Raw genomic sequence first — 15,530 nt, forward strand, 5'->3', positions numbered from 1 at the left:
TTCCACTTGACAAGCAGCGCGAGGCACGCTGGCATTTCCTCTTCTGGCCTATTTTCTTCCCTTCACCTCGTGTGCTCATTCACACACCCACACTTTTCAGGGCTGCTTCATCCTGATCAAGTTTTATCGCAAGGAAGGATTTATGTTGATGGTTTAAACCTGACGCAGTGCTAGTCTGGCCTTTTCTGTAGATTTCCTGCCACCAAGGCCCGCACTAGAAATAACAGCACTTAACCTAGTGTTTCATTTTCTTTTGACATGTTTTATTCTCATCCCTCCTCCTCCTTCTCCCTCTTTCCTTCCCTGCCTTATTCTTTTCTTTTTCTCCCTATCTTGATTCACTCTCATCTCTGCCCCAGCAGACCTGAGCTCCTTAACCATTCCATGTGAAGAGGAGGAGGAAGAGGGGGAGAAAGACGAAGAGACATATGATGATATCGATGGTTTTGACTCCCCAAATTCTGGTTCCCAAAGCAGACCCATTATCTTGCATGGGAGTGTGGGGCTCCAAGAGCCCATGGAGGAGAAAGAAGAAGATATTTATGAAATCTTACCAGGTGAGACATTTCATCTTCTAATTATCTTCCTCTAGTTTAGACACTCTTGACCTGGTTGAAGAATATAACTTTGACAACTCCAGAGGAAGCCAAACCTCTGAAGGAGACACTGTAGGGAAGCTTCCGTGGAGCTTCTGTGATTCCCAGCACAGAAGCTCTCCCCTGCTCTGGGGGCAAGATGGATTGATCAGGGGGTGTCTTTCATCTCTGCATGTGAAGTAATTTATTACAAATGTCAACAGGTTAAAGAGTCAAGAATCCTCGTGTTGGTTTTCATTGGTTTACTGCGAGTTTCATCAGAATTCTCTAGTTTGAACTGATTTTCTGTGTAATTGTGAGGATAATGGAAAGTCACCTCAAATGGTGAAGGATATAGGCTGAAGAAACATAGATAAATGCTGACAAGCCTTTTCAGTAACACAGTAAAGCCCTGACAGAGCACAGCTCACTGTTGCCTAGTTTAGATATACCACGAATCAAATTGCATCTCTTGCTAATAAGCCTAACGTGTGTCCTCTGCCCACCATTGCAGCAGGTCTACTGTACGTATATCTTTTTACACAAAGGCATGATAACCGGCATCTCAAAAACTGTGTAGTCATCACTGCGCCCGCACAGCCACTTCCTGTGTGGGTAACAGCAGCTGTTGAACAGTGCAGAGCACAGTGGGGGTCAGACTGTGCAAAAAACGAAGCCTGAGCCTTTTAACTGTGAGCTAGTTAGACCATGGGAACGCTGAATCTTCAAGACCATTCAGAAGATCGCTCCTGTGGAAATCTGCCAGGAGTTCAGTGCTCTGCTGAGAAATTCAAGTTAAGCCTAAATTTATAGCAATTTAAACCTCAGTCCCAGATGAACGTAGGAGCTAAGGTGAACAGAACATTCAGGCCCCTGAAGACAGGGCTGTTTGCTAAAAGGCATTGTCAGTAAGCAACTGGCATTTCAAGGCTTCCTAAGAAGAGGGTCCAACCCTGTCAACGCCACATTCATCTCTCCCTTGGGGAGAAGCCATGTCATTGCTTCCTGGGACTTCACCCACCCAGCCAGCTGACAAGGGGAGCCTGCTTCTTCTCCCAGCACTTCCAGCCTCCGCTAGTCCCAACGTCCCCAGCCTTTCTGTTGTGTTTTATTATGCAAATGATATCTTGGTTGAGGTCAAGCCATTTCTTGTGTCTGAAGTTAAAAAAAAATGATAATTTCCTCAGCAAGTCATCGTCGTTAATGAAGTTTTACAAAAACAGATACAACCAAAGGAAAATAAAATTTCACAGGTGATAAATTTTTCCAATTTCCCTGGCAGAATTCGATAGGATTGTTAAATTAAGAGTGAAGGTGTCTGTTAGAAAGCAACGAGCAGTGATGGGTAATTTTATAGACTGGAAAATTGAATCAAATTGCTACATTAAAACACAGCTCCTCTGAGAATCTCCCCGTTCACAGTCTGCTCCATTGCAACAGCAGGGTGCAGAAATGGATCTAATTCACAACACTCTCTAAAAGGAGATGTACTCCCCAACTTGGCCAGAGATTCCTGGGGAGCTCACATTCCACTCACTACTGTCCCAGGCTGGGGGAGATTTCCAGGTGACACTCCACTTGGGGTCACAGCTATGGAAGAGTGCTCTGGGAAAACCTTACAGAACCACCCAGACCTCTGAGGAGCAAATAAGTTTCATGCACCATGTTTACTCCTCAGAGGAGCAGGCAAGAGGGAGCTGATGCTCAGACACACAGAGCAAAGGAGAGTAAAGGGAAAGATGCCTCAGAAAATATGATGGGATTGAAACCATCACCTTACCCCAGGGGGGTCAGTGAATGTATGATTGGCTTCTTAACAACCATCCTTCCCGCACCTCGTAAAATCCAACCCTTGACCATTGGAGCACTGCCCATGGTGCAAAAGTTCACACCAGTCTGGATACTGGAGTGGTCTCCAAGGGCATGGAGACTGGTCGGCTTTCTCTAGGAAAGCCACTTACCCTATGCTCACAACAACTGTCCCTCAGAGGTGAGGAAGGCCACATCATAGGAAAACCAGGGTCTCTTTCCGCAGGTTAGGGCAATGGCAGCCGACTTGCTTATTAAGTTTCCAATGGACAAGGCTGTGCCCAGCCAACAGGTTCTTTCCCAAAATCTTCTATCCATCACAGTTGTTAGAGACAGCATTGAAGTTGGGATAAATTGGCATTTAATTGTAATATGAATATTTCAGGCACAAGTCTCCGTCGGCTAGCTGCCTGTCCATGCCACTCAGCTTGTTGCTGCAGACATTGCTGTTAGTTTTGCATGTGCCACACTACCCATCCTGGGGGAATTGAGAGGGAACGTGAGGGAGCCTGACACTGTCTCCCCTCTGCCACCATCTCACAAGACCACCCACCGAGCAGTGGCGTGTGAGACACAGCATGGTGTTGCAGGTAAAAGTGCTGGCTCCAGGTCAGGATGGACCTGCTCTGCCACCTGCTAGCTGTGAGACCTCGAGCAAGTTATCTGCCCCGTCTCTCAGGTGTGATTTTCCCACCTTTAAAATGGGGATAACAATAGTAGCTATCATAAAGGGATGCCTGAGAAGCCTGGAACTGATGTATGTAAAGCACTTAGAGCCCTGGCATACAGGGAGCATTCAATAAATGCTGGCTATTCTCCATTTGGTGGTATTTAAATAGGAAGTGTTACCTCCTTGAAGAATTGGGAATTGGCTCATTCCCCACCTTCACCAACGAGACCTGAGACAGTCCGGTTGGACATTGTCAGCAATATGTGCGAAGCAGGTGAAACTGAAAATCCTGAGCAGATGGAAAGTGGATCACGCCTTCTGCTCAGGCCCCATTTTTACTGCAAGGACAGGTGCTGGGTGGAGGAACAGTCGACAGTAACGTTGGATTGTGCTAACATTGCATACCCATCAATAGTCAAATGACTTGAGCCTCTAACATGTGTCTCATGATAACAGGTAAATGTGCTTTGTAAATGATTTTGCTTCTCCTTCCTCTTTGGCATGGGGCCTATACAAGCCTCATTGTCTCTATGTGGAAGGCGGTGTATGAGATCTCCCTTCCAGAATATAATTTCATTGGGCTTCCTAGCTGAAAGAAAAATGCCTGTAACACATACCAAGTCAATACAAAAATGTTTTTTCCTAATCAGAATAATGTATGGATCATCAAATTAAATGTACAACATCACATTAATCATGGGAAATTTGCATTTGCTACGTGGCTAGCACGCTCTTTCCTGTGAGGGAAAACCAGAGCACTCGAGGTTTTCAGCCAAGACCACCGTGTTAGTCCCGGATAATATGGTTTCAGGGTTGGTATCCGCTGGGATTTCTGAACATCCACGTTAAGAATACGGGGACCCTTGATGTTTAAGATCTCTTTTGCAGTAGATTCAACTGTAGGGAACTACCAACAAAGAAATACTAAAGGAATATGTGGGAAATGGGAGGCTTTTCTGAACCCTCTCTTACCCCTCCCCAAAATCATTTTACAGCCTAGCATAGGCCCAGTTTCATGATTCAAAATTCCATAAAAGTACAGCTTTTTATCAGGTTTCTCTTTGTCTGGGGCCTCAAGCCTGGAATCCAGCAAGGCACCTGAGACCACTGAAGAGCTGTAACTGGGGCCTCGCAGCAGCTGCGGTGGCAGCAATATCTGGCTGTGTTCTCTAGAGAGATTTCTGGAGAGCAAACAGAAAGAGAGACAAAGAGTCCTCCCTGGGTATTTCTATGCACATTCTGATGCTGCCCGCACTGCCCTGGAGGGTTATTATAGACCCAGAAACCAGATTGCTTTATAATAAAGCATATAACTGTTTTTTTTAAAATTTGAGTCGGTTGGAAACAAGCATTCTTTGGAATTACTTTTCCCCCCATACAGCTGTCCAGACCCACAGGAAGGGGGAATGGTGATAGTAAGAGGTCTAAGGAAAGAAAGAAAGCAGACACCAAAAATACAAAGTTTATGAAAAAACAATTTCCAACTTCATAGGAAAGCAACACTCCATGAGGGGAACATCAAAGGAGTCAACGCCATCATCAGGCCCCTTCTGAGCTTCTTGGCCTTTTTTTCCTCTCACTCCCATGCACCCTAGGCCCTAGGCACACCGTGCTTTTGGTCAGCACCAAAACTGGAATCATGCATTTTCTTCTACCTAGAATCCGCACCCTCAGTCTATGAAACCCAACACATTCTGCTCAACTCTGTCTCCTCAGTGACAGCCTCCCAGAGACTCAGCTGGAATTGAGCTCTGTTTCAGCCTTTACCACAGGGATTTGTATTCAGGTCTTTCTCCTCCAATTAGTAGGTGCTCAATTATTATTTGTGAAATTAAATTCAGTGCATTCCAAGTGTTGCAGTTACCACAAATTGAGTTTAATATCTAGTATATCAAGACCATACTATGGAGGTAGGATGCAAGTATTTTGAGGTAACAGTTGAGATTACCAGCTATGCAACAGAGAATTAAATGGGTTATTAGCATCGTGCTCATATTTGCCATGTGGTCTGAAGAGGTGCTGTAGCATCCATGGATTTATATCTATGTGTGCTGTGGAGTGGTTTCTATTTCCATGTTTTTGCATGTTCCCTTTGCACATGTATTTCTGCTGCATCTGTCACCAGAGCACCTTGACATCTGGTTGCACACTGATACGTTTGGCATTTTTTAAGCTTCTGTCACTTTGCTTTATTTGGGAGAAATGACTTCCCTCTTTCTTATCTAGTCATTTTTTGAGTTTTATTCCCGGTTCAGCTGATGTAAGAGCAGCACTTAAGAAAGGAGCCAGGTGTCATGGGAAGCTGGCTCTTCTCTGGGCCCCCGAGGTGGAGTCAGTGTCCTATTCCTCTCAGCCTCTCATTAATGTCCCTGACATTGTGCCAAGAATGTTGATTGAAATCAACTCTCTGGATAGTGATGCTAATTTGTGATACCCCATGGTTCTCTTACATGTTCACACAGTTAACAGAATCTTCCTCAACTGTTTTCCCAATCGAGATGAGATATTTGGGAATCAAGTAGAGCATTTTATATAATAAGTGGTCAGTAATTTTTAGAGGTTAATTTGTTTAAAGCCTGTGTAAGGTTGGGGTCTCATATGCCCTGTTAGGAGCAAGGACCATTATAATCTATTACTGTGTAAAGTTGAGCTAGCACATAAATTTTACTTCCTTCTTAAATGAAGATGTATTTTAGCAGATGTCACGCTAAAATGCCTAATAATATTCTCATAGAGAAGTTCAGCAAGCTCTTTAGCCTATAAAAAAAATTTTTTTCAAAATAATCTTTTTAAAATTAAAGCCTCAGGACTTCCCTGGTGGCACAGTGATTAAGAATCCACCTGCCAGGGGCTTCCCTGGTGGCACAGTGGTTGAGAATCCACCCGCCAATGCAGCCGCTCGCTGCAACTAGAGAAAGCCCGTGCACGGTAACGAAGACCCAACACAGCCATAAATAAATAAATAAATAAATAAAAGAATCCACCTGCCAATGCAGGGGACACGGGTTTGAGCCCTGGTCTGGGAAGATCCCACATGCCGTGGAGCAACTAAGCCCGTGCGCCACAACTACTGAGACTGCGCTCTAGAGCCTGTGTGCCACAACTACTGAGCCTGCATGCCACAACTACTGAAGCCCGCGCACCTAGAGCCCGTGCTCCGCAATGAGAAGCTACCGCAATGAGAAGCCCGTGCACCACAATGAAGAGTAGCCCCCACTCGCTGCAACTAGAGAAAGCCCGCGTGCAGCAATGAAGATCCAACACAGCCAAAAATAAATAAATAAATAAATAGTTAATTCATTAATTAAAAAAAAATAAAGCCTCACCTTACAGATGAAAAAAAGAGAGAGAAATTTGGCTGTTTAACCCCCTTTTGTGAGCAAAGAGACTTTTTTTCTGTTGCCGTATAATCAGTTTTCTTGACTTTGGAGTTTGAAAAATACCAGTTTGATTTCACTGAAGGATCCAAGGTAAATTGTATGCCTCTGTGTGTATGGTGCCCTCTGAAGCTGGGAAGGTGCTGAGAGGTGTGCCTTTCACATGCAGTTGTAGAGGGCACTCTCCTCACCAGATGATGGTCCCCATACTCGCTCTTTCAGAGGCACAGCACCCAGCCTCTCACTTCAGCAGCTAGGCTTCTTGACTGAAGCCCACTTTCAGCCACCCGGGAAGGACAACGTTAGATAGAACAGATGTAGGGACTGGAGCTTCCCGGTTCACATCCATCACCATAGCACTTAGTAATGGTGGCAAACGATATATAAGATCTACGTCCAACAGTCTGCTTTCTTTCTAGGTGACTCCACAGGCGCAATGGAAATCAGAGTATCTGTTCTGGAATTGAACTGCATAAATAAAGCAGAGTTTTATTTTTTCCATTTTTGTATCATGACTGGATTAAGTGCTGTTGCCTGAAAGGATAAAGGAATCAAGTTTTAGTTTTCATTTTTATCATTGCAAATACATTTACATTCTCCTATTTTACAAATGCAAAAGCAGGCAAGCCACTTTCAATAATTTATTTTAAAATCAATGCTAATGAGGTTATGTCTCGTCAGTGGCCGAGTTTTACAATAAAGTCTGATTTATTTAGAAAAGATCTTTGGTGTAGCTTCCCATCTAATGGTGGTGGGAAGGAGGTGGAGTAGCAGGCACGGTGACCCTCCAACTTCGGATCCAATTTGTAATTCACAGCGGAGATCTGACCCAATTTACATTGATTAGAATTGGGAGGAAGAGACATCTGCACACAGACAGCAAAGGCAGAATAAACCCTCTCTGCAAAAGTGCATAAGCACAGCAAATTACTGGTCTTTGTGATTAAGATGTTTGATATCAGCAAAAGAGCTGTCCTCTGTCCAAATTATTGGGTATCTCTAAAACTGAGGACGTACCAGCTCTTCTTTGAATGTTTTCAATCCTGTGAAATTGGTCCCACGTCAAAAAAGAAAAGCATCATAGCAGAGGAAGGAAGGAAGTGGGCAAGTAATAAGACAATGTGCAAAGAATGATGTTTAACATGATTTATTTCAGCGTGATCTATTTCCCATATTTGATTTCACTCCTCCATTAGGAGCACTACAGGTGGTAAGTAGGAAATTGTCTGCTGCAAGGTCATACATGGAGTTAAGTAGAGTTGAGTCCTTTTCCCACAGAATCTTATAGGGCAGATATATATTTACCTATATCTATATATAGAGAGAGAGAGATATCACATATCACTTTTTTTTTTTTTTTTTGGCTGCATTGGGTCTTTGTTGTTGCGCGTGGCCTTTCTCTAGTTGTGGCGAGTGGGGGCTACTCTTCCTTGCGGTGTGCAGGCTTCTCATTGCAGTGGGTTCTCTTTGTTGTGGAGCACGGGCTCTAGGGCACGAAGGCTCAGTAGTTGTGGCTCGTAGGCTCTAGAGCACAGGCTCAGTAGTTGTGGTGCACGGGCTTAGTTGCTCCAGAGGCATGTGGGATCTTCCCGAACCAGGGTTTGAACCCACGTCCCCTGCATTGGCAGGTGGATTCTTAACCACTGCACCACTAGGGAAGTCCCACATATTTTTAAATCTTGGTAATGTGACTTATTTCCCAAAGTATCAATCCCAACAACAATATTAATTTTAATTTTTTCGGGGGAACTATATCATTTTGTATGTGAAATCAATTGCAATTCTTTAATGCTCTGTAGTGTTTTAATGTATTTTTATGCCGTTTCTTCTTAGAGTTAGAGCTTAGAGTTTACTTCCCCTAGTCTGACATACCAGAACTCGTGTTGCCCTATAAACCTTATATTTAAGGCGGGGAGGAGGGCTGCCCCATGCCATCGCCTCAAAAGTTACGTTTAACAGCATAACTATGGGAAAGCAAGACAGGTAAGTGCCCTAAGATACACAGAGAGAAAGGAAAGTACATGTGGCCAGAATAAACTGAGTATTCAGCCCTCAAAGTGTTCCTTTTTATGCCCCATTCATTCCGTGTGTGTGTGTGTGTGTGTGTGTGTGTGTGTGTGTGTGTGTGTGTAGGGTGTAATGATGAAAAGGAGAACAGCAAGTATATTTCTGTGCATTTTACCCCACATATAAAATAGCTTAATATGATTCTGGTACTCATGCTTTCTTGATAAGGACCCAATTCCCATGTTATCAGATAGTTCGAAGTCTGGGATGAAACAGGTTAATGAGGGTAAGAAACTTAGGCCAATCATGTTGTGACTTTGACCTTATAAACACTTGGGTGGAGTTAGAAAATAGCATTGACTTAGGATTCATTGTGTACCTACCATTCATTCCAACTGCCCTCAGGAGCTTCCACTCTCATGAATGAAGCAGGCTGAATAACAAACAAGAGTGAAAAGATAACTACAATCCCCAAGTACTAAGAACATAAAATTGTGTACATGACCAGCTTCTGTGACAGCTGAACAAAACTTGGTACATTAAGGACTAATTAATCACAGAGGGTTTAAACACGTGCTTAGCTTCACACACAAATTCTGGATGCTTACGTGGAGATAATACATTTTGAAGAGAATGCTAGAATGGGAGGAGAAATAGGGTTTGAGGAAAAGGATTAGGATCCTAGTAATAGGCACCTAAATAATCCAGTGGATCGGAAGCTCCATAGGGCGGGGACCCGGCCAGTCTTGTCCATCACTGCCTCTCCAGTTCCTAGTGCAGTGTCTTGCATACAGTAAGCACTTAAAAATGTTTGTGAATGAATGAACAGAGATGGAAATAAGAGAAGGCCAGTTGAAGGTAAGAAATGATTTTTTTTAAAATGGTAATTATTGCCTTAAAGAAGAGAGTGTGATGAGCTCAAAGAAGATCCGTCAGTACAAATAACAGACTACTGACCGCTAATTGCTAATGCTGATCATGTTTACCCCCACAGATGAAGAGCATGATCTAGAAGGGGATGAGAGTGACACTCAACAAAAAGGAGGTATGAGACCTTCAAAAACGTACAGGTGCTGGATAGGACATTCAGGCTTCCCACTGGAGAAAGCACCTTTCCCTGACTATAAACATTACCAGACTCGCTAATTAAGAGGGTAACTGGTGCGTCGACCTCAACAGTCCTGAATAAGATGACTGGACAAGGAAATATCTTAACTTTAAAAGCAGCCACCCATTCACTTTAATTAATGTTCCCAGAACTGCTAAGATTTCTCCTAGAGAGGTGGGAAGCCAAACCAGATATTTATTTTTTTCCTATCAGTATTTCTTAAATCAGTACAGTGAAAATAGAATTGTCTCATCTCTAAGAGATCAGAGGATTGAGAATGGAAAGAATAGAAAAGTCTCCTATCTGAGAGGCCCGGAGATTGCAAGTTCAGAGGGGAATGGAAATGTGTCAGATCTGAAAAGTGAACATGGGGTGAAGGATAGAATTGCTTGGTTATGTTGACTTCTGATGGCCTGGTTTGATTCCAGGCACATTTGGAAATGGATATGTAACAGCTTTGTTGAATACAAAATTATTTCTTATTCATCCCAGACTGTTAACCATGTTTCAGTCTGTTAGTGAGCCCATCCTTTCTAAGGTCAGATGCCCCTCTAAAGCCTCCTTAAATGGACCAAGGACCTAGTCTGTCATTGTCTGTAAAGGAATATGTGTTGCAAAGGCCACCTCAAGGACATTCATTCCATCAGCAGAGCCTGAAAGTGCCTGATTTAGATACTGGCTGACTTTTTCTTAGAGATTCTGTGGAAGTTTTAAGCCTAGGGGTTCTTTCCCTCTTCCTGTCCTGCTCCCCCTCTGTTTCTCCAGCCTCCCCTTTTCCCATTCTCTCTCTTCCTTTCCTCGTGCCTTTTCTTCTCTTCCTAATCCATTCAGCAAAGCCCCTTTCCTTGGTTCATTCTCCATGGGAAGAGAATATGTAACAGGTTTAGTGAAGGACCCAACTTCATAAACACCCAGCTTCTCATGAGGAGAGAAAAGACAGCAAAGAGGCAGCATCAAAATTCATGTGCCAAAGCCAGAGAGAGAACTGAGGCAAGTATAACAGGAATGTTAGTGTAGTTTCAAGTAAGGACCTCGTGACAGTTAACACATGTGATTAAGTCCATTCTGAATCTTAGTTTTTACCGTTCTACTTGCCGTACAGAATTCCAACAAAAAATCTGTCCCCTGACCGAGCCGTGTCCCACATATGTCTCTTCTCAACCAACTTCCCTTGCTAGTGCAGGAAAGAAGCACTTCATGTGGACAGCTTGGGTGGAGTAACTAGAAGCTTCCTATGGCCAACTTTAAACTCCCTTGGGAAGCAGCAGTCTTCTGGCAAAAGCCTAAAATTCAGTTTCAGACGTCTCCCTCATCTCTTTTCTTCCTTCCACCCTCTTTCTAAGGTTCAATCTGAAGAATGAGGAGAGATTTATTTCTTAACTGTTCCAGCAGCTATAATTCAAGTACATTTAAAAAAAAAAAAAAAAAAAACCCTTTGTTCCTCATGCTTCCTGCCTCCAAAATAGGTGTTGTTAAAGTGTAGTGAGCTCTAAATATGTTTCTATGGTTTATACCTCCCACCAGTTATAATGATTGGTGACTTAGTGATTAAAAAAACAGAGGAGGACTTTTCCCTCTCTCTGCAGAATCTGAGGCAGGAATTTATATTATCTGTGTTTACTTATTTATTTATTGAATTTACATGGTGCCTTTTCTACAAACGAGCTATAGAAACTACAACAAATATGTAACATCCAAATGTCATCACTTAGCTTTAAAACAATAAAATGCAGAGGTTCGAGGGATGGGTAGGCATATAAAAGGCAGGGAGCTCCAGGACAAGGTGAATTCTTCTGTAATAGGCAAGCTACACAGGTTTGGTTCACTTGGGCAAGTCAGGTATCACATGCCCTTTGAGAGGGAAAAATATTTTCTCCTAAAATGTACCATGGCTAGCAGGGTCACCTTTAAAATCCACATACTTTTCTTCACTATTCCAGGGATCCTTTTCCTGGAATGCTGTGCTTTTACCCTGATGGAACTGCTTACATTTTTAAAGCCCAACTAAGAGCTTATCAGAAGAGGGGAAAAAGGAATTCAGTTTATCCTGATTGGGTGTTAATGACCCTGTAAGATGTAATTTCTTTTATTTTGTTCTGTTACCTAGAAAATCTATCACGGCCTTGTAGTATTGATTATTCAATCTATAAAGAGCTCGGTTTACAGCTTGACTGTTAGTAACAGGGTTATTCTAATGAGTGACTCTTCAACACCTCAGATTTTCACTAAATTCCAACCCATCAGCCTAACAGTCTAACACTAAGTGTCTTTGGTGATGACAGCTTATCTCCCTTCCCTATCATGAAAAGGCATGTCCAGGTAACCAAAAATAAAACTCATTCTGTGCTGTCTGTATGAAAACGACTGGCCGTTTGCTTGGGTATGCCATGAAAAACAAAACGCAGAGCTGGAGGCACAAATCATCCTTAGATACATCAAACCTCTGACCAAGAAGGATCTTGAAACAGGTTGCTTTTGCTCTGAAGTTGTAGGCAAACTCAGCCAAGGGGGGAGCCCATGTTCACTCATTTCTGCAGGGCAGAAAAATGGTTGCTGATGAGCATTCCATTTCTGAGGCACTTTTTCCACTTTAGTGGCAGCCAATGGAGTGAACTATTACACAAAAGAAACAGAGGGAAGCCACAGAGGTATTTGCAGCTCTTACTTTTTGAAACCCATTTCCCAAGACACATGTGAGTGGATCGTCACCCAGCTATAACTTTGGCCCAATAAAAGGAACACAGGAGATGAAAATTAGGATCTGTGAGTGTTCCCCACTTCAAGATCATACTTATAACATTAAGGACCATAGTAATTTCAAAACTCAAAGACTAAAGGGCTATGAAAACAAGCAAATAGTATTGTTCAGTTGCTCTTCCTGTTCTGGCGTCAAAGTCAGTGGAGCTTGGCAAAATTTTTTATGCCTTTCTTTCTGAAATGGTTAATAAGGTATCAGGCTGAGTCTGCTTTAATGGACTGAACATGGTGGCCTTTCTGGACTGGCCTAGAGAACATTTCAAGTCCCTTCCAATGGGCCATTGCTTTGGCCTTCTTTGTCCATTTCTCATACTCTAGCAAGAACTGGCTTTATCTGTCTTCTCCTTTTGTCTCTCTTTTCTATAATCTGTTAAGTAGTTACACCCAGGGCCACATTGGCACGGTCCTTTTGCTTATCAAGAAAATGTAAACAACATGCTGACTTGCCTTTTTTTTTTTTTTTTTTTTACTTGCCTTTTGCCTCTTTTCCTTGGTCACAGCTTGAATTCTGGAGCTACCCAATATCCCCCAAACAGAAGCCCATGGTGACATATGAACTCTGGAAAGAACGTAGTCAGGCTCTGTTGTCCCTAAGGAGGGGGAAAGGCAGAATGGTGTCTGCTCCTTTCACCTTAGAACTCTCCCTGTCATGGAGACTCATTTTCAAATATTGACTCTGTCAATAGTAGCACCAACTTGGCCTCAGTTACAGGAGAAATGACTGTCACTGGTTATAAAGACTTGGTGTGGAATGACAGATGCTTTGCAATAAATACCTAGAAAAGAGAGAAAAACAATATATTTTTTAACTTGGTCTGCTGCTAGTTTTCCTATAACATTTTACCTGCTGGGAGCATAGCTTCTCTTACATGGGATAAAGAAAATAAGATGCTTCCCCCTTTTTCTTTCTCTAGAAAGAGTCCTCCTCAGCTCTGCTGGCAATTTAAATGCTGTGACCATACCCATTAGCTTCTCTATCATTGTAATTGTTGTTAATTGTTATAACTGTTTTAGTTATTAGTGGTGTCATTATTGCTCTAGGTCCTCTGTCTGTTTTATGCTGAATATATTAGTGCTTTTCTTTTGAATTACCAGTCTTTATTTAGTGCAGAGTTACGTTTTTTGGAGAGACGTTGAGAAATGCTGGCATTAAGCTTTATTCTTTTGTTTTTCATTCCAAATGGACAGACTGGAAAAAAGTAATTAGATGGAATAATGTCCTCAAAATGAGAATGAGGATGTTTTGAATTAATTAAATGGTCAGAATGCTGCACTATTCCTGATCTCAGACTGCTGCCAGAGGAGTGTAAACCTAAAGGAACCTCAATCCAGCCCATAGAGGCAATCCTTCCTCTCAGGCTCCCAATTCCTTACTGCTCTAAAGACATCAAAGTCTCCTCATGCTTCCTCTGTTCATAGGACATGCTGGGCAAGTTTAGGGAGAAGCTGGACTGGCCCAGCAGACCTCCCAGCCTTCAAGCTCTTCCTGGGGCCAAGCTTCAGGAATAAAGCCCTCCTTGGCCTTACCTCTTCACCTCTTCAAGGTTTGATCAGGCTTTTGTTTTACAACTAAAGCTTCAGGGAAACCTTCTCTGACCCCTCAGACTAGGTTAGATTCCCTATTATACACAAGACCCTCAACTTCTCCTTTGCAGACATATCGCAATCATAAATAAATAAATAGTTGTATGACTGTTTCATGGTGCCTCCACTGCTGGATGGCAGCCCTAAGGGCAGAGACCGTGTGCGTGGCTGATGCAGAATTCCCAGCATCTAGCATAGTCCATGGCACAGTAGGTTCTGTGTACATGTCTGTTGAAGGCTAAAGAATGAATGTAGTGAAGTTGTGTGCACACATATACCTAAAGCCAATCACATGTGTTAAACTGGGAGTCTGCAATACAGAATCCAATCTTGTCCAGTTAAGACTTTCCTCTCCCTGATTTCTTTAATACCAGAATACCTCTGTTTAGATAGCAAGTCCAACCTTTTCCCCATTTTTAGCCCTTCATTCTGCTTATTTTCCAAAGCAGCCTTGTTATGATTCTGACGATTCCAGTTCTTGGGCTAGGCTAAACTATCTCCTGGATTCCTGAGCTCTATCTTCTTTAGGCCTTTAGCTTATGAAAAATTGAAGGCATCTTCTATCTTTAGTTTTTCCTGGAAGGCTTTTGTTTTTCTGCTAGCTTCTTGCATTCCTTATGATCTGTTGTGCTTTTAGAATAGCTTTTTTTCCAGGTGTTCTCCCCAGGTGTCTTAGATACCCAATATCAAATCACTTTTTAAATATATACCCAAAAGGTACTCATAATCTCAGGAGCTGTCCCACACCCAGGCATGTGGGGAGCAGTACACCACAGTGACCATCTGCTAGGCCAGAAAAAGCCAAGAGAACTTTGTCAGTCTTACAATTTGGAAACATCATGTTATGTTTTTTAAAAATCTATTTTTATAAAATTATTTTCTTTATCACATAAAAATCCATGAAGAATATCGATGTCAATATACTTCTCATTCCTAAACTTAGGCAAAATCTTGGGGTGAATAATCAACTCCATTGCAACTGAAAAAGCATTATATCCTCTGGGAAGACTAATTCCTTTTTCAGGAACTGATATTTCTCTATTATTTCATGCACTGATATCCCCCCCCCAAAAAAAAACATGCCTTGTCTTTTCAATAGTTAGCAATTTTTCCTAATGAATTTTTTTCCCCAAACATATTCTTAACTCTGTGCCAGAATGTTTCCAGTGTAGTTGTCTTGTTTGCTACCCTCTGTTGTCTACTGCATATACAAACATTTTCTATGTAAAGAAAACATGCTTGAGTTTCTATATGGTTAACATTTTTTTTTTTTTTTTTTCCTTGCGTTATGCGGGCCTCTCACTGTTGTGGCCTCTCCCATTTGCGGAGCACAGGCTCCGGACGCGCAGGCTCAATGGCCATGGCTCACGGGCCCAGCCGCTCCGCGGCATGTGGGATCTTCCCGAAACGGGGCACGAACCCGCGTCTCCTGCATCGGCAGGCGGACTCTCAAGCACTGCGCCACCAGGGAAGCCCTATGGTTAACATTTTTACTTTTGTTTACAATATCTGCATCTTAACTAAACAGCTCTGTCCCCCTCTGTTTTTGTGCACTTTAAGATTCCTACTAAAGTTCTTTTCCAGAGACATATAGGGATTTTGTTCCTCTGTGCCTTTATTCTTTGAATTGCTCATAAGTTAGG

The 15,530-nt window shown here is 42.5% G+C and overlaps 1 protein-coding gene across 1 annotated transcript in view; it reads left to right on the top strand.

The window, feature by feature from the left end:
• SKAP1 (src kinase associated phosphoprotein 1) overlaps window positions 1–15,530 on the top strand; it is a 242,398-nt gene that overhangs the window by 202,870 nt on the left and 23,998 nt on the right. The window contains exons 8-9 of the mRNA XM_007465111.1: window positions 363–557; window positions 9,433–9,483. Coding sequence (XP_007465173.1) covers window positions 363–557; window positions 9,433–9,483 — 246 coding nt within the window. The remainder of the gene's footprint in view (window positions 1–362; window positions 558–9,432; window positions 9,484–15,530) is intronic.

This window comes from Lipotes vexillifer, unplaced genomic scaffold (genome assembly GCF_000442215.2).
Source record: "Lipotes vexillifer unplaced genomic scaffold, Lipotes_vexillifer_v1.1 scaffold591, whole genome shotgun sequence".
NCBI lineage: Eukaryota > Metazoa > Chordata > Mammalia > Artiodactyla > Lipotidae > Lipotes > Lipotes vexillifer.